This window comes from Microtus ochrogaster, chromosome 4 (assembly GCF_000317375.1).
Source record: "Microtus ochrogaster isolate Prairie Vole_2 chromosome 4, MicOch1.0, whole genome shotgun sequence".
Classification (NCBI taxonomy): domain Eukaryota; kingdom Metazoa; phylum Chordata; class Mammalia; order Rodentia; family Cricetidae; genus Microtus; species Microtus ochrogaster.
In genome coordinates, this window is record NC_022011.1 from 52,730,965 (window position 1) to 52,754,192 (window position 23,228).

Genomic DNA, 23,228 nt, shown 5'->3' on the forward strand with positions numbered 1-23,228 from the left:
GCTAGTTCCAGGACAGGCTCCAAAGCCACAGGGAAACCCTGTCTCAAAAAACCAAAAAAAAAAAAAAAAAAAAAAAAAGAGGTGGGACCTTTCAAAGGCAGTGACAGCATGAGAACGCCACCCTCATGGGTGGCCTTTCCATCATTTTGGCTCAGTGGGGATGCAGAAACTGGCATAGACATCCAGTTGGCGGTCTCTCCATTTTGGACTTTCTAGTCCTCAGACCCATTAGAAATATAAACCTCTACCATTTGTAAGTTTGTAAATACTAGTCTTGGGTGTTTCGTTACAGTAGCACAAATGGCAAGTGAATGAAAAAGTAAGTAAAAAGGAAGGACATGACTGTTCTAGGTATAGCCGAGGAGAAAGTCTATGGTAGATAAAAGGGAGACATAGCAAGAGGCAGAGACATCTGGGTGAGTCCAGAGTGGATGACCCTGAGCCACGTGAGGAGAGGATGGAGGGGAAGGGAGAGGGGAGAAAGGGGAACCAGGTCCAAAGACCAAGAGGGCAAAAGATAAAAAAGAGGCAGGTAACCAAAATGGCTGGATTATATAGGGAAGGCAAGCTGGAGAGTTGAGGGGAAGGGGGTGGGGCCTTGTGATGGGTAGGGACTGTGGAATGCTGGGGGAACCCAACAGCCAGGTTTACTTTGATATGCTAAATAGGCACCTCAGCCATTTGTTCCAGGGTTTGAGACTTAAGAGCAAGGACCTTTATGTGTAGAATCACACATAAATCACACAGTCTTGGTGTAGGTACTGGCAATATTTGGTTCTGAAGTCTGCTTTTTGTCTCCCCCTGATAGTAGTTACTGCTACATTCTTTGGGTAGTATTTACATGTTTCTTTTTAAACCTTTTATGTTCAACCTGCCTATGTCATTATGTATAATGATTTTAATTAACTACTTTTAGATTTATTTTTATTTATGTGCATGTATATGTCTATATGTGCATATGCCACGTGTGCAGGTGCCCAAGGAGGCCAGAAGGGGTCATTGGATCCCCAGGAGTCACAGGCAGCTGTGTGTGCAGCTGTGTAAGTGGTGGCTTGCGGGTCCAAGACTTGCTCCGCCTTCTGAGGATATTTCAGTAATTTACAGGAGGAGAAATCCCGCCATTACCACACTCTGCTTACAATTGCCCTAAGCATTTCTTGTGTTTATATTTAGAAGTAAGTTAGTAAGTCCAAGGAAGTTGACTTTTGGTTCGGCCACCAAATGTATCTCACAGAGGGAGAAGCAAACTGTGTTTCCTCCACTCACACGGTGTCCTGGTGTCCCTTGCGTTCCTGAAGGACGTTTTTGTAGTTGACAGTTCTTTTCTTTCAACCCCTGAAATGTGCCACTTCCTTCTGCCCTGTGTGGTTTGCGATGTGAAATCAATTCATGAATTGCTTTCTATTATCATCAAGATGAGCTTTTCTGTCTACTTTTAAGACTTCTTAAGATTTTCTGGAGGGTTACTATGTTGTGTTTTAGTTGGAATACCTACAAATTGGTCCCGTTCAGAGTTTATTCAGCATCTTGAGTCTGATGGTTTATTTTTCGGACATCATATTTTTGAGCACTGTTTCAGCCTGTTAACCCTGAGAATCACACGAGAAAGACCAGCTCCACAGTTTCTGAGCTGAATTTGAAGCAAGCGTTAAATACTGGCCATGTTGATGAGCTCTGGCCAGGACGATTCCAGGGTTCCCAGAAAATGGCGACAAGTCACATTTTGCAGAGGCTTAAAAAGGCAACACCATAGGGCCATTCTTCCTCAGGTCCAATCAGGAGCAAGCATGCACCCTGACCTGTTTCCCGCCTATGTCCCGCCCACCCACATATGATCAAGCACATGCACTGCAGTTGGCTCAAACACCCTTGTTTAGGGGTGAGAACATGTGGCTTGTTTTCTCCCACGAACAACAGCCTCCAGCATTTCAGGGGCTCTCTGTCCATGGGCAAGGGGCTTACAAGTTACAGGCGTTTGTCTTATGGATCTCTCAGGCACAATAATTACATTTTAGAACATAACTTTGGCTCTCCCAGGCCCAGCCTTTCTTTCCCGGTCAGGAACTGTGATGGTATTAACGTCATAGTTCCAGAGGTGCAAGCCTCCCTTGTTGTTCTTGTGTTTTTCCTTATGTGTGTGCTCTCTCTGCTCACAGTGGGCAGTGCCCATCATATTCTGTCATAGAGTTCCTTGGTTCTGTCCCCTGTCCCTGTCAATGTGACGTTGAGCTCATCCACTTAGCTTTTCATCTGAGGAGTATGAGTGTGTGTGCATGGGATGCACACATATACCGCTGCACACTTTTGGGAGGTCAGAGGACAACCTGCAAGAGTCAATTCCCTCTTTCTGTCCTGTGTGTGAATTTCCCAGGTCTTGAACCCCGTTTGCCCAGCTCGACAGCAAGTGCTTTCCACTGAGCCTTCTCTCAGGCCCTTTGTGGTGTTTTCGGAGTGATTTTTACATTAGAACATGGACATTTCCATATTGTGTTCTGGGTCTCCGGATCTTACTTAGACCTCCTGTTCTATCTGGGCCCTTTTGAACCTAATACTAAAGCTGTAGAGGTTGAGCACTGAGGGCTAGCTGCTAGCTAGAGGTCTTGGGCCGCAGGTCATAGATACAGAATGTTCAGCACCAGAAGGAAGATTCCAGCTTCTTCGTTCCTAGAGATGCAGGAAGAATAAAACCCCGGGAAGGGCTGGAGTGCAGCGCTGGGGTGAACGCTTGCCTATCCTGCCTGGAGCTGCTGCTTCAACCCCTAGCATTGTACATACTGGGTATGGGGTGTAGACTTGGAGTCCCAGCACCCAGGTTGTGTGTGGGGTGGTGGCGGAGGCAAGAGGATCAGAAGTTCAAGGTTACCCTCTTCTACACTTAGAATTCAAAACCAGTTTGGGCTCTGTGAGAATCTGTCTCAAAACGACAACAGCAACAAAACAACAATAACAACAACAAACCCTTAAGAAAAAGTCAGGTAGCACCCGAAGCGTTTCCTGGTCTCATGGGCACTGAGTGTCCTGCTCACTCACTCAGCTTTGCTGGCCCGAGCTCCACTGCACCTGATCAGCTGTAGGTCTCTTCTGCACATATATAGACCGCTCTAGCCAGCGCAAGGTTTCAGTGTCCTCCTAGGTCTCTTTCTCCCGGTGGACGTGAGTGACAGAGGTCTGAGGGTGATCGTGAGGGCCATGGGAGCCTGTGAGGTTGCCCTCCCTGCCCGAAGAGGAAGTTTGAGGCCTGGAAGTCACGGGGTACTATGTTGTCTCAATCTGTTTATAGTGATGGAGAGGCTGATGGCACAAGGCTAGGGCCTTTCCTGAAGGGACTAGGACATCCCTCTGCCCATGGCACTATGTGGCAAATGAGGCTTTGGGATTTTGTCACGATTAAGAGGTCTTTCCTGCAGGCTGGTTCCGTTCCCAGTTGCCCTTTCCTGTGTAGTGAGTGTCCCGTGTCTGCTGCTGATGGTTGTGGTGCTAACTAAGGGTGTTGTGCAAGACCCTGGCATGCAGTGGGCAGCTCACAGTTGCCTGCTGTTGGGTGTTCTCAGGGTCTCTACATGACAGACCAAGCCTTTCTCCATCCTACCTGAGATCTCCTGGGTTTAGAGGGGAGCAGGGGCTTGTACTACAGGAGAGGCAGGGAGCCCTGGGTCTGCTCTTCTTGTCCTCTTAGAGTGGGGATGGGGCGTGGAGGCTGGGATAAAGCCAAGGCATCTTTGGATAAGACTCAGAAAGTCTGTCTCCATGGAAACCAGCAGCAGCTTCTTGGGTGACACCAGCACCTGGAAAGTCAGTGACAAAGCAGTTCCTGAGAGATGATGCCTCTGTTGCCGTCTGCTGTGTAGCAGCTGCCACTCTGGGCTGCCCTGGATAGGCCAGAGCCAGGGTGTGCAGTGCAGACCTTTTCCAAGCATAGCACCCTGAGCTGAGGAACTCAGATGCCTCCTTACTCTCTGTCTTACTGTGGTAGCAGGTCACAAGGACACTGGTGTCTGAGCCTGCCACTAGGTGCCAATGGAGCTGGGCACATTTGCATAGCGTTTCATGGGAGTCTCACTGCAGACATGACACTTCTCTGTGACCTCTGTTACAGCGATAAAGGACTAGGTATGCAAATAGGTTGGGCAAGAGGACAGGCCAAGCGTCTGTGACTCAAATGGCTGTCACTTAGACCTCTAGATTTAGGTTGCAGGAGCCTCTAACTTTAAGTTCCTTCAGGCACGACTTGCCGAGCCCAGAGTGTGAGTTAGGCGAGAGTGGAGAGATACCCCTAGCTGCCTGGTCTAGTGGATGAAGAGGTGCCCCTCCTATCTCAGCCCTTAGCAGGGAGAGTCTCGTTTTAAATTTCCATCACTGGAGTGGCAGCCCATGAGAGATGGGTTTTTGTTTTTGTTATTTTTTTGACTAATTTATTACCCAAACATAGATGTTTCTAAGTATCAAAGGGCTGCCAGTAGCAATGTTGGGATGGTATGGTCCTTCTGTTTTGTCCTGTGGGCTATCCTATGTTGTTCCCTTGCTGGGACTTTATGTAATGGGAGCTTCAAGGTAGAGCTGTCAGCTCTGTTCAGAGGACGCTCAGCCTCATGCTGACAAAATGGAAGACGATGGCCTATGTTCCGAGGGGCAGTACGGGAGCTCAGTGAGCCTTGCAGAGACTATGTGCAGATTCAGTGCTGTCCTCGTGGTCTTGATGGCTGTTCCTAGATGGCTCCAAAAGTATGTGTAGATGGGCATGGGATTGCCGGGTGCCATGAGCTTTGTGGTCACCCCCATGCTTGGTACAGGTGCCCCGAGGAGCCAGCCCAGGTGGATGGGACCCCAAGACATCAGTTTTCAGTCACCTCTGGTATTCCAGCTGCTGTGGCTGGGCTCAAAGAATGAGGCCTGGAGACTGTGGGAGCAGCTAACTGTGAGGGCCCCGATGCTGCTGCTGACAGATACTGAGTTAGTCACCTTTGCCAATTTATGACTTGTGGGTGTGTGGCCATGAACACCCAGCTGGGACTTCCAAGTTTGAGTAATAAGGGGTTAGTTTCAGGGTTGGCTCTGGATGATAGCTATAAGGTCCTGTCCCTCCTCTGGGTCTCTGTTCCTGGGAGGGCCTCCTACTGCAGGTGCCATGGCTCCCCAGGGAAATGCTGTTTTATCTGTATGAGTCCCTGTGTCTACACATGTGTCCACATGTCCCTTCATGTGTCCACACGTCAGTCCATGAGGGTATCCCTTGCCCAGGTTATGTCCTCCTGTCTGGGTTATCTGGGCCATGTGTCTGTCTTTCCATATCCTTGGCAAGCTTCTGCGTCTTGCGGTAGCTGTGTGAGCAGAGGTGTCACGGTATGGACTGACTGCCCACAGATACAAGATGTGTGGCTGGGCGCATGTCTGTCTGTTCTTTTTTTTGTTTTGTTTTTTTTTGTTTTTTGAGACAGGGTTTCTCTGTGGCTTTGGAGCCTGTCCTGGAACTAGCTCTGTAGACCAGGCTGGTCTCAAACTCACAGAGATCCGCCTGCCTCTGCCTCCCGAGTGCTGGGATTAAAGGCGTGCGCCACCACCGCCCGGCCTGTCTGTTCTTGTTATATCTGTGAGCTTTGTGTGCCATGACTTTCTTTCAGGACTGTGGGAGGCCCATCTATTTTGTAAGTGTGTCAGTCTTTAACGTTGTGTCACATGTATACGTTCATGTATTGCTGTTGTCCGCAATGACCACTCTATGCTGTGTTCTGTTCTTGTACTAGGTGCTCTCTGGTGAGCCCCGAGAGTTCTGAGTTGGGGCCATTGATTGTGAGCCTGTGACGACCAGCTTTGGCGGTACTTTGGTGGGGCAGGTTCCCAGGATTGCAAACAAGCGTGTGAATGGTTCAGTGCCCATGGGCGGTTTGTTTCCAGATGAGCTGTGCCACTTTCTGTGCCCACCACTTCCGTTATATCTTCATTTTCATGTCCAGTTTGCTGCCTCTCGGCATCCTGGTTCTGAAGCTCTTGTTAATTCTTTCTTTGTGAGTCTGTGCACCATTACTGTTTAATCTTTTGGCTTTACGCTCTGAATTGTGCACACTTTTATAAATTTACAATGAGTCCTTTGCCATTAGGTTTAGAATCTGTAGAACTTGTGTTTCTTCCCAGAATTCACGTTAACCCTTGTGAGAGGGAGACCAGTGAGTGAGAAGGGAGGTGAAGGCAGCTGGCTCTGAGCATCCACCAGGCTGTTCTGGGGTTTGTACCGCTGAGGACTTAGAACGTGGGAAGCACTCAGGACATACCTGCTGACTGTAGAATGAGTGTTAGAATAGACTGGTGAACTCAACAGAGCTTGCTTGCTCTGCCTTCTAAGGCTGAGATTAAAGGTGTGTGCCACCACTCCTGGTGTTGAGCTTTCGTCTCCAGCACTGTTAATATGAATGTTTAGATTACCTTGAAGCTGCTGTTTGTTGTTGGTTTGTTTTGTTTTGGTGGGGGATTTATCTGTGACTCTGAAGGGTAGTCTGTTTCTCTTCATTGCAGGGGCGGGCCAGCAATAGACCAAAGATATGGGTCTGCCCAAGCCCAGCTTGGTGAAGCAGTGAGTTTGACTGGGTTTACAGGAGCATGGGCAGTGTAAGGGCAGCTGCGCCCCCCCTCCCCCGAAGGAGGTTCCTTTGCCATCAGTGCTTTGTCACCTGCTCACACATGCTTAGAGAGGGGAGCGGTGTCTCGTGTGGTTCGTGAGCCTCTCCCCTTCCATGAAGGAATGTGCTGTGGACAATTCCAGCTACTCTGATCTTAAGGTATCAATGGTCCTGTCATTCTTGGGAGACAGTAGAAGAATCCTTCTGTCCACAAGAAAGATAGCAATTATAAGATACCAAATGAAAACAAAAATAATGACTGTAAAATGCTTATTAGAAGGACCATGGTGGTGACGTGGCGCCTGCACCTGGCAGGAGGATTAGTCCAGAGTCTTTTATTTGTCTTCACTGTATTCCCCTCTCTGTCTGTCTATCTGTCTCTCCCCCCCCCTGTGTGTGTGTGTGTGTGTGTGTGTGTGTGTGTGTGTACACACCACAGTGTGGACTTTTAAATGCAGAGGATAACCTGTGAGAATCAGGTCTTTTCTTTCACCAAGTGAGTCCTGAGCTTCCAGCTCAGACTTCAGGCTGCAGGCTTGGCAGTGCCTTCACCTGCTGAGCCATCCCACTGGCCCTCATACCTTTTAAATTAGACTCACTGTGCAGTTGCTTGTGTTCTGATAAATTCTCTTAGTCATAATTAAAAAATATTACTACAGAAGGTTTGATTTTTCATAAATATTTTTGTATTATTCAGGGTTCCCTAACTTCCTGATGCTGTGACCCTTTAATTCAGTTCCTCCTCATGTTGTGTTGGTGCCCAGCCATGAAATTATCTCATTGCTACTTCATAACTGTAATTTTGCTGCTGATATGAATCATAATGGAAATAGCGGGAATGTGACTCCGGTGGGGGTTGCGACCCACAGGTTGAGAACCACTGCTTTAGCGCCCCAGAACCAATAGAATGAATATCTGTGTATACGGAAAGGGAATGTATTAGACTGGCTGGCAGGCTGTGGTCCAGCTAGTCCAACAATGGCTATCTACTAAGAGAAGGCTCAAGAATCCACTAGTTGTTAGGTCACGTGGCTGAATGTCTCAGCTGGTCTTCAGTATATGCCAGAATCCCGTAGAGGTAGGCTCTAATGCCGGTAAACGCAAGACCTGCCAACGAGAGCAAGCATGGGAACAAGCAGGCAAAGAGAGCAAGTTTCTCCTTCCATGTCCTCGTGTAGGCTGCCGGCAGAAGATGGAGCCCAGGTTAAAGGTGGCTCTTCCCAGCTCTAAAGGTCCAGATTAGAAGTGGGTCTTCCCACCTCAAATGGTGCAGTTAAGGAAAAATCCCTAACAGGTGTGCCTAGTTGCTTTGGTTTTAATCCCAAATGTGGTCAAGTTGACAGCCAAGACTAGAACCATGTTTACTTCCAAGTCTTCTGGGGTTTTGACTGCTAAATCCACTAAGGAAACTGTCTCCGAACAGCAGATGAGGGTAGAGACACCTCTAGCACCGTTTGTGGGTTTTAGCATTACACTTGGTGGCTAACACAGTGGGCTGGGACAGGGGCTGGGGTCTCAGAGCCTGGGAAAGGCGGTTGGCTGTGAGTACTACAGTGCTTATACGGCACTCGGGTGCTGATCAAACCCAGGGCTTTCTGCATACCACGCAAGCTCTCTACCAGCTGAGCCACAGTCCCAGTCCTGTTTTAAACATTTTATATACTAATGTATGTAGGCCTATTTAATTTTGCACACTCATCCATTTTTAACTGTAGTATAATGTGCCCGTTATAGGCATAGCCCCTGATTATTTTCTCCCCTTTCTTTGTGAGAAAAGCAGTAGGCTATTTCTGATCTTGACTTTCACAAAGAGCTACAGGACCATGCCTGCATATATTGTCTGTATAGCTAGCAGTGCTTCCTGAGTCACAGGCTGCTCACTTTTAGCATTTGCCAGGATCAGCCAGCCACTCTCTGTCATGATTCTGTAAGTTTTTCTGCCTTCAGTAGAGCTGTTGGGAGAAATAACACCAGGCTTAACATAGCCTGCTCAGCTTGGGGTGTGAATTTCCCTGGCTGCCAATGGCTCCGAATGGCTTTTTTTTTTCCCCTTCCTTCTTGTGACATTTGATTTTTCTGATAAGCATTTTCAATTTTCATGTGAATTTTTAGGAACTTACTTTTCCTGGATGCCAATTGTTTTCTGCTATGTACACTGGAAGAATTTTCCCCTTCCTTCCCTTTTTTTCTTTTCTTTTTCCTTCTCTTCTTTTTTTTTTTTGTGGTGTTGTTAATTGAACCAGGTCCCACAGCCATTCAGTCCCAAAGAAACACACAGAGGTCTACATTAATTATAAACTGGCTGGCTTAGTAGCTCAGGCTTCTTATTAACTCTTACATCCTACATTAACCCATAATTCTTGTCTGTGTCAGCCATGTGGCATGGTACCTTTTATCAGCAAGGCATTCTTTTTTTTTCTTTGGGAAATAAATCTGTCTTTAATATATCTCCACCATCTTATTTCTTCCTCCTCACCCCAAAGTAAGTCCTAGTCACTGTAGAAATTTTTTTATTATTATTATTTATTTATTAAAGATTTCTGTTTCCTCCCCGCCATCGCCTCCCATTTCCCTTCCCCTCCCCCAATCAATTCCCCCTCTCTCATCAGCCAGAAGAGCAGTCAGGGTTCCCTGCCCTGTGGGGAGTCCAAGGATCTCCCACTTCCTTCCAGGTCTAGTAAGGTGAACATCCAAAGAGCCTAGGCTCCCACAAAGCCAGTACGTGCAGTAGGATCAAAACCCAGTGCCATTGTTCTTGACTTCTCAGCAGTCCTCATTGTCCGCTATGTTCAGCAAGTCCGGTTTTATCCCATGCTTTTTCAGACCCAGTCCAGCTGGCCTTGGTGAGTTCCTGATAGAACATCCCCATTGTCTCATTGTGTGGGTGTACCCCTCGCGGTCCTGAGTTCCTTCAGCAAGGCATTCTTATCTTGCTTCCTGTGTGCCTGGGTGATGACTTCAGACTTCTCAGAATATAATTGTGGGTTCCTATATAGATGCTGGGAATCAATCATGGGTCCTTTGTAAGAACAAGTGCTTTTAGTGACTGAGCTATCTCTCCATCCCCGGATGTTCAGGTGACTCCCAAGACCCTTTGTCATAGGCAGACTGGTCACCTGACTCCATGACAAGGGAAAAGGAGAACAGCAAGCAGCCTAAGGCATTAAAAACATTGTACCTTTGAGAACAGCTAGGAGATAACCCACTTCCAATGGAGGTTAGTGTTGCTCATCCCATGGTATAAAAAAATCCAGTTAAGGTGGGAATGAGAAGCTGGAAACTCATCTGTGGAGAGACCTCTGCCCAGAATGCTAAGGTGAAAGAAAACTCCAACTGTGTTAGTAGGCTCCCCATTTCTTTTCTGCTGGGTGTTAGCAGTATCCGATTTGATGACCTTACCTGTCTGCCACTTGCTGCTTGTTTTTTTTAACTCTTGCTTGCTACATACTTAATACATTCATGCAAAATGGGATGTCTGGTTTGTATAGGACACTCTCTGGACCAACAGCTTATCCTGTGCTAACCCACTCCTAGGACTACTCTTCTGTATCTCATATACTTTGATGTGCTGTTTCTTTCTTTTCATTTGTCCTGCAATACTTTCAGTCTTTCTTTGTAATTTCTTTATGATCCTTTAATTATTCAGGAGACTGTTTAATTTCCATGTGTTTATATGATTTCCATAATGTTGATCCTGATTTTTCTTCACTGTAGTTGGAAAAGATACATGATATGATTTTGATATCTTAACGTATGGTTCTCCTAGAGGGTGTTTATGTAGTTAGAGAAATGTGTATTCTGACGTTGTGGTAGGAAATGTTCTCATCATTTGGTCCTGACTTCATTTAATTGATGTTTCTTTGTTGATTTTCTACATAGGGGATCTGCCCATTGATAAAAGTTGGGTTTTTGAGACCTTCAGTTATTACCGTGGAACCTGTCTCTCTTGTAGATCTGATATTTGCTTCACATGCTTGTTTGGCTCAGTGTTGGGTTCATATGTGCTCACAGTTCTTGTATTCTGTTGCTGATTTGTCCTTTTATCATTGTATAATTGCCTTCTTCATCTTTCTCCTGTTTGTGAAGTTACTTGAAGGCAGTGTGTCTTTTCTTATGAAGTGAGTTTCTTGTAGTGGGCATACGGTTGGGCCTTCTACTTAATTTAGCCAGTCTATTGAGAGATTTACTTAAAGATTATTATTCATAGGTAACAAGTGACTCCTGTCATATTAATTACTCTTGGCTGTTAATGTATATATTTTATTCTTCCTTTTTTTTCACGAATCCTTATAGTTTGGCGATTTCTATAGCGACAGGGCTTTCTTCCCTTTCTCTTTTGTATATCTTCTCTACCAATAAGTTCTACAATTTTGTGTCTTTCATGATGGATGTTTTCACTTCTAGATAAAGGATTTCATTAATCCTATTTGATAGGGCTGGTCTGGGGGTGATGAATTCCATCTAGGTTTGCTTATTTGAGACAGACCTTAGTTCTCCACTTCTGAGGGCAAACTTTTCTGGGTATGGTATTTGTGGCTCCCATTTCCCTTTCAGCACTTTGAATGTTATCTTGTTATCTCTCTGCCTGCAAGTTTGTCCTGAGAAATCTACTCTAATGGTAGTCCTTTATATGTGACTTTCCCCCTCTAATCTTAGAATTCTGTCTTGGCCTTTAACCTTTGACCTAATGTTAAGTTCTAATGTGTCTGGGAGAGTCTTTTTGGATTGAGTCTCCTTAGGCCTATGGCTTCATGAATCCAGATGTCCAAGTGGAAAATTTTCAGGTATTATTTTGTTAAATGTGCTTTTTGTGCCTTTCTCCACCTTACTCCCTGGAACTTTCATATGCAAGTTTTTGTTTGTTTAATCATGTCCTGTAGGCCCCATAAACTTGGTGACTTTTTCATATGATTGAATTAGCTAAAAACACCTGTCCTCAGGATAAGAAAATTCACCTTCTACTTAATCTAGCTTGTGTAGCCATCATTAGCTGTGTATTCTTATTTTATTCATTAACTTTATCAGCACCAAGTATTCTGTTTGATTCCTGGTTGGCCATTGGACTGGGCCTGGGTGCCTGAAAGTTCTGCAAGCCAGTGTCTCTGTGTTGGCTTATCGAGGACAGGATTGTTTTCTGACTGGTTGTTGAGTTAGGTTTGGGCATGTGTGATTGCTTCTGCTGGCTGCCTACAGCAGGTGAGTGTGGTAGGGTTGCTGTCTGTCTGGTTGTAGGGCTAGGCTTTGTGTGTGTGTGGTCACATAGCTGTGTGTTGCTCTCTTCAGAGGGAGGAACAAGGCTACTGCCTGACTGTTTATCAGGCCAGACACAATATACGTGGGTGTCCTGGGCTACTGACTGTGCGTGATTTCTTTCTGTGCACATTGACCTGTATCTGTGAGGTAGAGGCTACACGAGTGTAGATGCCAAGTCTCAGTTTTTCTCCTGAGTCAGTGCTCTGAGCAGCTTTTGGATCTTGATGTTGCAGCCATTTCTGTGTGGCATGAAGGTCACTATTGCAACCATCCCAGGGTCAGATGTACTCAAGTAGCCGGCCCAGTTTCGAGGTGACAGGAAGCTGTGTCTCAGCTTAGGTCCCTGGATGAAGTGGAATTTGTACAGGGTGGACTAATTCTCTGGCAGTAATGCCACATGAACTCTGTGTTCAGGGTCTGTGAGGGCTGTGGGTGTCTTCTGCAGTCACCGGCCAGAGCAGCGTTGAACAGCTGGTCTGAATGAGGCGAACAGTACAGGGTGCCTTACTTTCCTCTTGATGGTGTGTTATGGGTTTGTATGCTTAGTTAATTAAAAATATCTGTCTTCAAGGTCAGAAAATCTCTCAGTTCATGTCTTGTAACTCTAGTAAGAATGACAGTTTTTCCCAAAATTTTCGCTATTGACCCATGGGAGCTGAGCAGCGGGAGGAAGGGACCTGACATGGGAGCTGCAGGAGGAAGGGGCCTGACATGGGAGCTGCAGGAGGAAGGGACCTGACATGTATTATTTACTACTTGTTGCTGTGATAAAAACATCATGACAAAAGCAACTGATGGAAGGATTTACATGGCTCCTGGCCCCAGCCTTCTTGCCAACATCATTCCATGATGATGTTTCCCGAGTCCTGAATCTTCCGCTCTCTTCTCTAGGACAGTATGATGGAGGGTGATGGGAGGTGAGACTCGGGCGTCCTTCAGGATCCAGTCTACCTCTGCCACTACACACTGTGAAGCAGCAGGAAGCACAGTTAGGGCTGATTTGGGAATGTGGTTTAGGCATGGACTCAACTGGAGTAAGATTCACCGCCAAGCCAGTGATTGTGTGACCACGCAGATGAAGTCCTTGAACTAGAGAGACAGCAGGCAGATGAAGTCCTTGCCAGCGATCCTCCAGGAGTCAGTTCTGTTCCCCTTGCCTGGCCATGACCTCTCCTGGCTTGTGGTTGGATGGCAAGGCACACAGGAAAGAATGGTTGCTGCTCTTGGGAGAAAGGCTACACAGTGTTAGCATGAGTGTTGTTTCTTCATGAACTCAGGTGGAAACTCTTCTATCCCTTATCCTTGCTTTTTCCAGGATTCTTGCCACAGCTGGAACCGACTTTGACCTCCGGACCCTGAGGGCTGTGCGTGTGCTAAGACCTCTGAAGCTGGTGTCTGGAATTCCAAGTAAGTCTAGCTGAGACAGTCAGGCCCAATACAGCTCTTATACCGTCATCAAAGCTGTGACTTCTAAGTATTGGGCTCTTTGAATACTTTTTCTGTGGGGGGAGGGTGTTGGGGAATTGAACCCAGAGCCTTGTGTCTACTGGACACATACTTTACCTGCTACCCCTGCAGGTTTCTCTTTGACAGAGGAAAGAGGAGCAGACCTATATTGTCACCCTTTGCCGCTGTAAGTGAACATCAGGGCCAAAAACAATGCACAAAAGAGCTTGTTTTCATTTATGGTCCAGAGGGAGAGTCCTTCATGGTGAGGGAGGCATAGCAGCGGGTGGCAGGGCAGGAAGTCCAAAGAGCACATCTCAATGACGCATAGGCAGCAGACGGAGAAAACTGGAAATGAAGCCAGGATGCCCAGTTCCCCTCCTCCTCCTCCAGGAAGGCTTTACATCCTAAAGTTCATAACCTTGGCAAGCAGGGCCACACACCGGGGACCAGGTGTCCAAATACCTGAGATGGGAGATGGGGAATAGTTGTGACTCAAACCACTACAAAGCCCCTTCAGTAAACTCTTTACGAGATCCCAGAGTGTGACTGTCTTGTTAGAGTTTCTATGGCTGTGAAGAGACATTACGACCACGGCAGTCTTATAAAGGAAAACATTTAGTTGAGGTGGCTGTTTATAGTACAGAGATTCAGTCCATTATTGTCATGGCGAGGGGCATGGCAGCACACAGGCAGACACGGTGCTGGCTACATCTTGATCAGAAGGCCACAGGAAGTGGACTGTGATCCCGGGTGGTATCTTGAGCATAGGAAGTCTCAAAGCCCTCCCCCATAAGGACAAACTTCCTCTAACAAGGCCACACCTATTCCAACAAAGCCACACCTTCTAAAAGTGCCACTCCCTATGAGCTTATGGGGACCAGCTACATTCAGACTATCACAGTGGCCCTGTTGTTTTTTCTGACTTGTGTTTCTGCCTCTTAGCTTCATTTTCTGGGATTGAAGAACAGATTAGAGACCAAGAAAGGTGATAGAACAGAGAAATGTCTAAGGCTGTGAAGGGCAACCTTGTCTTAACGCCAGAGGGGCCTGGTACTGAGATGGCCAGTAGGTATGCTTCTGGGTCATGGCACTCAAGAAGGTACATATGGGCAAGAGGTTGGCATGGGACTTAGTAAGCATGTTGGACACAGGCTGTTCCTTGGTTTGGGACAATTCTGTATTCTGTCAGTTATGTTTTAAAATAAATGCTGATTGGCCAGTAGCCAGGCAGAAAGTATAGGTGGGACAACCAGACAGGAAGTAGAGGCGGGTCAATGAGAACAGGAAAAATCTGGGAAGAAGGAAGCTTATTCCTCCCCAGTCCTGTCCAGACACCAAAGATAGAAGATGTGACTTGCCCTGCCAAAAAAGGTACTGAGCCATGTGGCTAACACAGATAAGAATAATGGGCTAATATAAGTTATAAAAGTTACTAAGAAGCCTGAGCTAATGGGCCAATCAGTTTGTAACTAATGCAGACTCTCTGTGTGATTTCTTTGGGGCTAAACAGCTGTGGGACCTGGTAGGAGGACAGAAACCAGGCAGGACAGAAAACCACAGTCAACAGTTCCTTGTGGCTATTCCCTCAGTCTGGCAGAAATTTGGCTTTAGGGTTACTAAGGGCCTGGTTTCTCTACAAGAAAACCGTTGGTGGACTTCCTGTTCTGCTCAGAATAGACAAGAGTTCGGTTCCATATCTAAGAGTTGAGGCCAAGAGGGAAGGGTGAAGGATTAAGGGTTATAACCTATCTTGGCAGTTTCTCTGCCCAGCTCTCTTGTGCTTTGTGGCTAGTGACATAACACTTTCTGGTAATTTGGAGAATTACTTGAGGAGATGGATCTACTAGGCGTCTCTGTTTACTTTTCCAGGATCTCCTGCTCCTCATTCCCAAGATCCCTCATTCCTCTTAGGATGCTTCTTTTTCTTCTATGTATTTCATTCTCTCTTTTTCCCCCTTAGTGTTTTCTGCTCTTTTCAGACTCTGAACTCTCCCTTATCTTTCTCCCGTGTGCCTGTTCCCTATCCCGCACGCATGCTCTGAGAATCCCTTGTCTGTCTTCTTCCTCACTTTCAGACACGTTCATCCTGCTTTTCCTGAGGACCTTGTGCTTTGCCATGAGGTCTCCTGTCCCATAAGCTCTCACTGTTCTGTCCTTCCCCTGCTGTCTCTCTGCCTCTTCTGCTCGCTGACCTTCCCTGTGCTGTCTTCTGGTTCCAGGCTTGCAGGTGGTGCTCAAGTCCATCATGAAGGCCATGGTTCCACTGCTGCAAATCGGGCTGCTGCTGTTCTTTGCCATCCTCATGTTTGCCATCATCGGCCTTGAGTTCTATATGGGCAAGTTCCATAAAGCCTGCTTCCCCAACAGCACAGGTGAGTCTCGCAGTGCCCTGTGGACTCAAAAGAGGACACAAAACAGGTCCCTGGTCCAGTGCCAGAGGGACTTTTGAGCTTCTAGACCAGTAAGGTAGAACTTATGTTATGTTATGATAAATAGTAATAAATAAGTAGACACATGAATAAAACAACACTGTGAAAATATCTATGAAGGAAACAAAATATATAGATATAGAATAGATATAGATGGCTTGAGGCCTGTTTGCATAAGGTCCCAAGGGGCGGCCTTCCTGGTAAAGCCGATGACGAACAGCTATCTGAGCAGGGCAAGGATAGCTGCTTGGCCACCCAGCCAGAGTGGTCCAGTTACAGGGACAGTAAGTGCCAAAGTGCAGAGTGGAAGAACACTGAGTAAGGAAATCATGTGGCTTTGGGGCTGCGGCTAGGAACCTGAGCCTTCTACAAGAAATAGGAAGACTGGAGGGCTTTGAACAAGTGTCTTCTGGCCCCAGTGCCGCAGTGGGGAGGCAAGAATAGAAGCAAGTTGAGTAGGAAAAAACTCTTAGTCCAGGAGCGAGGATGGCAGCCCTCGGCTGGTTGGAGAGTGTGGCTGGAGCGGGTGGCATTCACGATCTGGGAATATGCTGTAGGTGAAGCCAGAGGCTGTTCTGAGGGTTGAGGCATAATTAGATAAAAAGGAGAGAGCTACATAGTTATCTTCTAGATGCAGAAAATCCAAAAAAAAAAAAAAAGAAAGAAAAAGCTTTTATTAAACTGGAAATAAGTCATTTTGTTAGAGTCTCCAAAATCGCTGCAAATATCAAACTCCATTGTAAGTTCAGAGCTTCCTTTAACGTGGGAAACCAAACAAGTCGTGGCGGTCGCTGCTGGTCCATGTGGCATTGGTAGTTACAGCGGTGCATGAGACAAGGAAATGAGGGAAATTGTGTCAGGAATTGAAGGGGGAAGCAGAACTGTCGACACTCACAGCGAAGACAGCTGGCCACAAATGCCCAAATGATGGTATTTTTGAAGCCTTAGTCAAGCAGTTTGGAGAAGGAGAAGAAAGCGTAGTAATCATTTGTGAAGCTTATCATTTATCCGTCCCCCTCCCCCCGCCCCAGGCTGGAGCAGGAGCAGTCAGGTTGCACTTAGAACAGGTAAATAGGTGTCTGCTCGTGTTGATTTCAGGATGAAGGGATCTTGAGACTATCGGAATGGTGACAACGGGGAGGTTTCAGGAGCGCGAGGAAGAGGGAGGGGTGAGCCCGTTGCTGGGGGTGGGGGCAGCTGTTAGGTTAGTGAGAGGACCAGTCAGGTGATCAGGCACAGGTGTGATAAAGGGTGGGGCAGTGGTGGCGCCTTAGGGAGCAGAGATCTCAGCTTTGCTTTACTCCCCCCTCACAGACGCAGACCCTGTGGGTGACTTTCCCTGTGGCAAAGAGGCCCCTGCTCGGCTGTGTGAGGGTGACACCGAGTGCCGGGAGTACTGGCCAGGACCCAACTTTGGCATCACCAACTTCGACAACATCCTGTTTGCCATCTTGACAGTGTTCCAGTGTATCACCATGGAGGGCTGGACTGACATCCTCTACAATGTGAGTTCCGTCTTGGCCCTAGCCCTGGCAGTGGGGGCTGGAGGTCTCAGAATGGTGCTCTGGGGAATGGGGGTGTAGGGGGCCTGGGGTCTCTCTTAGGGACACTTCTTTCCCTGCCCTTAGCCCATTCTCCTGCTCTAGGGTGTGTAGTATAGGACCCTGTATCAAGATTCTATGGTCCATGTCAGCTCATACTCTGGACCAAGGTCCTCCTGCAGTCTTCTTTTATGATGCCGAGACTGGGGGCTGCTAGATCAGAGAGTTAGCACAGAGAAGATGCTGCTGTTGCTCTCCGTGATGACAGCAGCTGATGCTGTGAGCCTGCCCATAGAAAGCCTGTTGTGATGTCTCAGGCCACACCCCTGCCCATAGGAAGCCTGTTGTGACGTCTCAGGGCACACCCCTGCCCATAGGAAGCCTGTTGTGATGTCTCAGGACACACCCCTGCCCATAGGAAGCCTGTTGTGACGTCTCAGGCCACACCCCTGTTGACTTGTTGAACAAATGATTAAGAACGGGTTATAGAGAGTTGATTAATTTGCCAAGGCCCTAGGCCTGTAGCCTACTGTTGACCACTAGCATATTCCTGTTGGAATTTTCTAGACCGAGTCAAGGGCCAGTGAGGTCCGAGGACGAGGTAAAGGTGGCGTGGAGTAGGGTGAGGAGGTGCAGACAGCTCCTCACCCATATCATGCTGGAATTCCTCCATAGCTCGTGTTTTGTGTGTTTGTTTTCTGTATACTTTGTCCATTGTCCTGGTTGGTCTGTCAGCTTGACACAAACTCGAATTACCTGAGAAGATGAACGCACGATTGAAAAAAAAAATGTCTCCATAAGACTGGCCTGTAGGCAAACCCATGGGACTTTTCATAATCAGTGATTGATTTGGGGAGGGCCTACCTCTTGTGGGTCATGCCACTGCTGGGCAAGTGGTCTTGGTTGTATAAGCCAGCAGACTGAAGAAGTTAGGAAGTAGCATTCCTCCAGGGCCTCTGCTTCAGTTCCTGCTTCTAGGCTCCTCCCTTGGGTTCTCTCCCTGACTTCTTTCGATGATAATGATGTGGGATTATAAAGCAAATAAACTTTCATCCCCCTCACATTCTCTTTAGGATTCTAGCCTGTCTCAGCAATTCGAGGTAGTCTGAGTTTGGTGGCTGTCTTAGTCAGTGTTCTATTGCTGTGAAGGGACACCATGACCAAGACAACTATTATAAGGAAAAGCATTAACTCTGGGGGCTTACTTACGTTTTAGTGGTCAGGTCTCTTATCAACATGTGCTGGAGCAGTAGCGGAGAGCTCCTTCCTGATCTGTAGGCAGGGAGACAGACTCTGGGCTTGGCAGGGACTTTGAACATGGAAAGCCCACCCCTGTGACCCACTTCCTCTAAATCTTTTCAAATAGTGCCACTCCTAGATGACCAAATCTATGAAGCTATAGGGTCCATTCCCATTCGAGCCACCACAGGGGCCGTGAGGGATGTCCAATATAAGGTCTGGGGTGCCGGTGACCCACTTAATTTCACATATACCCGAGGTTCTTCTCAATGATTCTGCAGCCAACTCTAAGAAATGATCTTTCTGTAGGAAGATGGCCCTCTTATCTCCCTCACCTTGTCCCAGAGTCTTGTAAACCATCTCCTAGGGAACAAAGACAAGGAAGAGCCCTCCTGAGCTCTGGGATGTAGACAATGGGAATGGAAAGGCATTGGAGAAGGTGGGACCAGTGGACCCTTGGTTTCGGATCGGTAGAGGCGTTTGGTTTGGGCTACAGTGGGGATCTGGAGAGTGGGGCATGAGGGGCTGTCATTTATACTTGAGGGTGAGGCATCACATGGCCCTGGAGCCCCGTTTCTCCTTCCATGGACTCTAGCAGCTGTATCTGAGCCTCCCCCACGGTTTCATGGGGACCCCGGTGATCTTAGCACTAAGCATTCAGTAGGTGCCTAGCAGATGCTTGTTGGTCAGCTCTGTCAAGCTTGAGCAGGAAAGTGAAGAGTTAAAGGAGAAGCTGGCTGAGGGCCTCTGAAAAGGGCGGTTTCTTAGTGCGATGGTGTCGTGTGGTAGGCCGATGCGGAGCTGAATGCAGCCTCAAAGGCAGGGCCGGGGACTTGGGTCTTCTCTTTTGCCAAGCATAGAGAAATTTCCACAAGGACAGACACTAAAATCAGCTCCATACTGGCTACATTCCTGCTGTTTGGCCAGGTTTCTATAGCCCTCAGAGTCCATGGGAACTTTGTTGAATGGCCATAATGACAGGTTCCCTGTCTGTGTAGATATCCAGGAAGGACTGGCACACAGAGGCCAGAGTGGTTTATCCTATAGATATTTCAGCTGGACTCACTGGCAGTGGCACTTTTATGGAGGAGTCAGGCCTGAGGACCAGGTGATGCAAAAGGTTGAGGAACACGGAGTGCCTATTTTGAGGGTGCTTGAACCTTTAGAGTCCAGAGGCCAAACACACATGCTGAGGTACGAGGATGTGGGTGACATGCAATCCAGAGCAGGAAGCCGTGCACCAAGGTGATTTATTTCCCACCCCGCATCACTCCATGGAGACTGGCTGTTGGTGGTTGGATAAGATTTTTCAGGGGACTCTGGAGGGAACCTGCCCTTCACCTCCTGACAATCCTGGACGTTGAGGCAAACGCCCCTTTGAGTGGGGAGACTGGGTTCTGTGTGGGCAGAGCCTCTTAATTGCGACCCCCTGTAAAATCAAAAAGCAAATTATATACCTCCAGTATATGGTGGCAAAGAGTATGGGTTATCATTCCAGAAGAGAGGAAAGGGGCATAGTGAGGAAATACTGACCAAAGCAAGACTCAAAACCAGCAGGGGAGATTCCAGACCTATAGGGATAGATCCAAGTTTGTTGTCAAAGTCTTAATGGCTCTGCCCTTCTAGCTTTGATGACTGCAGCACACTTCTCTCTGTTAGGCTGGGTCCATTCCCTGTATGTTGCTCTTTGTGGCAGACATCCCATGGCTCTGGCACCTCCAGTGTCTTGGAGTCTTCCAGCACAATCTGGGCTTTGCTTTCATAACTTTACTTAATGATCTCTCTGGGTCTTCATGCAGAGACTCCCCTGCCACACATCTGGCCTCAGCAGCTCTCCTTAACTGCAGAGGAAGATTGGATACATAAATGCCTGTATCCAATCACGGCTTTAAAGCCAGAACCACACGACCAATGCTACCAACTTCTACTGCCTGCTTGGACTGGAACCTGGTTCCCTTCTTGAATTACATTTGTGTGAGCTTTGACTTTAGGAACAGATAGTTTCTTAGGCCTTAAACTGTTCACAAGTGGCAGGCTGGGTGGAGTCTGGCCCTGAGGGCGCCACTCCCTTTATTCCCTTCTCCTCTCCTACCTCTTTCAGAGCACAAAGCTTGGCACTCTTTTTCTCCTCACACCGTACAGTTGTATTTCTTTTTGCCCCAGTTGCCCTTTTTCATTGTAGACCTGTGTAAGAGTCATCACTGATAACCATATGACAATCAGTATCAGGCTGTCTGAAATCATCTCTGCCAAGAACTCTTCACTGTGGCCTTGGGCAGATTCCCAGGACAGGAGCAGTAAACAACCATATTCTTTGCCAAAATAACATAAGAATGATCTCTATCCTAATTGCTAACATTGTTCACCTCTGAAACCACAGTCAGCATAGCTATCAGCATTGTTGACTTCTAAGCTCCTCATAGGATGGCTCACTAATGCCTGGTTACGTCTAAAAGCCACTTTCCTGGAACAAGGTCCCAAAGTTGTACACAGTTTTCCAATAAACAGTGTGGTCAGGCCTGTCACAGTAATATCCCTGTCCCCAGTGCCAGCTTCTGTCTTAAGCTACTTTTTACTGCTGTAACACAACACCATAGCCAGGGCAGCTTATAGATGGAAGCATTTAACTGGGGCTTGCTTATGGTGCCGGAGGGTGCGGCCATGACCATCCTGGTGGCGAGCATGGTAGCAGGCAGGCTGGCATAGAGCTGGAGACGTAGCTGAGAGCTCACATCTGATCCGTAAGCACGAAGCAGAGAGAGCTAACTGGGAATGACATGGGATTTTGGAAACCTCAGCACCCAGAATTCAAATATATGAGCCTATGGGAGCCGTTCTCGTTCAGATTGCCAGAGGTAGTATTAAAGAAGTTATGGGACTTGTCTAAATTTTTTTTATCCAGGCAGGCACACGAGAAAAGCTCAAGGAATGATGGGATAATACCTCACTTTGTTGCCTGCTATTTACACATACCTCAGGAAAGAAGTATTCTGACGAGTGGGTATAAGGCTTTATTTGATGTTCGCAGAAGCAGGACTTGCTTCTTGATGGACATGGGATGAGGGGACTCGAGTAGATGCAGAGGTGATATGGTTGGAGCTCCTTGGAAAGCAGCTGCTGTTGGCTGAGAAGAGCTGGGGGCAGGTGCTTTTCTAGATTTGCTTTAGTGCAGAATGGTAGGCAGCTCATGGCTGTTCTGACTCTGTAAGGTTGTCAATAACTATTTTCACCCTAGAAGAGAGCTCAGAAGGAGCGAAGGAATGGGATGTACCCTGAATTACTAACACGTGGACAGTGTTGAGAAATAGAGCATTATGGGAGAGGATGAGAGTACCTGGATAGTGAGGGCGAGTGACAGAAAGATGAGAAAGATGCCTACCATTTCTCCCTAGTAGGAGTCTCCCTTTGGAGGCCAGGGAGATAGGAACCATCAAAGAGCGGTGGTGGAGCTTGTGGAGGGCAGGAGGAATGCCAGGAGCTGGTCCTGGAAGCAGAGCAGAACATTTGAAGAAGAGGAGCCAGATGTTGCTGGGACCAAGAACCAGGGAAGAGAAATCTGACCGTTAGTATACAGGAAGATGAAGGCTGCAGGGAGCCTCGGTCAGAGCACTCTTGGTGCTGTGGCTGAAATCCTGGATGCATGGGCTGAAGGGCAAGGGACAAAGAAGTGAGGCTGCCAGTACAGACTGCATGTCTAGGGAGAAGAACAGTGGGAGTGGGCACAGAAGATGCGCAGTTACACAGATGGGATTTTGGTGTGGAAAAGTGAAGACCATTGTAAAGTATTGTGACGTTACCAGCTGCCGTACAGAAAGGCCGTGCATATTTCTGCCCTTTCTCCTCTTCTCAGTACTAATAACCTGAAAGACTGTGTTAGACAGGGCTCTCAACCTTCCTAACACTGTGACCCTTTAATACAGTTTCTTACGTTGGGGTGACCAGAAAATTATTTTTCTTACTATTTCATAACATAATTTTACTACTGTTATGAATCTTAATGTAAATATCTGATATGCATAATAATATCTATATGTGGCCCCCGTGAAAGGGTCATTTGACCCCAAAGGGGTCGCAGCCTGCAGGTTGAGAACCACCGCTCTAGGAGAATGTGGAATGAATGTGTGGTGAAAGATAACGTATGGATTGGCTCTCTTGATTTGTTCTGAGTTGTCCCAGCAACCACTGTGCCATGCCGGAGAGGCCAAGAATTTGTTTGCTCAGTTCAACACAGTAAGATACCTCAACAGTCCTAACCTGGTGCTCAAGGCCTGGAAGGTTCTAGAGAGCTGCTGGTCTTCATTCTACGCTAGAAGCTTGGAGAATTTGTTTCTAATATCAGCCGAGACATATAGCAGTGATAGCTGCAGGACAGATGAACTTGCCAGCAGAGTGAAGGTCTGCCGTCTCCTTTTATCTGGGAACCCCCAGAAGGTGCCACCCACATTTAGGGAGGCTCCTCCCACTGCAGATAATCTGGTCAAGAAAATTCCCCATTGCAGTGCCCAGCAGCTTGCCAATTAGTTGATTTCAGATCCGGTCAATTGACAGCCGATATCAGTCATCACAAAGACCATAATCAATATCACAGCTGGGGCTTTGCTCCTAACACAGATGTGACACAGAATATTCCAACCCTGGATGATTGCCTGCCCTCCATAGTCAGACTTCCTTGTCTGTTGTGCCCTCCCCCTTCTTGAGCTCTGACA

The 23,228-nt window shown here is 47.3% G+C and overlaps 1 protein-coding gene across 15 annotated transcripts in view; it reads left to right on the top strand.

Moving 5' to 3' along the window:
* Positions 1-23,228, top strand: part of Cacna1b (calcium voltage-gated channel subunit alpha1 B) — a 153,779-nt gene that overhangs the window by 19,698 nt on the left and 110,853 nt on the right. For all 15 annotated transcript variants that reach the window (XM_026777515.1, XM_026777526.1, XM_013345851.2 and 12 more), the window contains exons 4-6: positions 13,180-13,271; positions 15,533-15,685; positions 17,057-17,247. In XM_026777515.1, the coding sequence (XP_026633316.1) occupies positions 13,180-13,271; positions 15,533-15,685; positions 17,057-17,247 (436 nt within the window). The remainder of the gene's footprint in view (positions 1-13,179; positions 13,272-15,532; positions 15,686-17,056; positions 17,248-23,228) is intronic.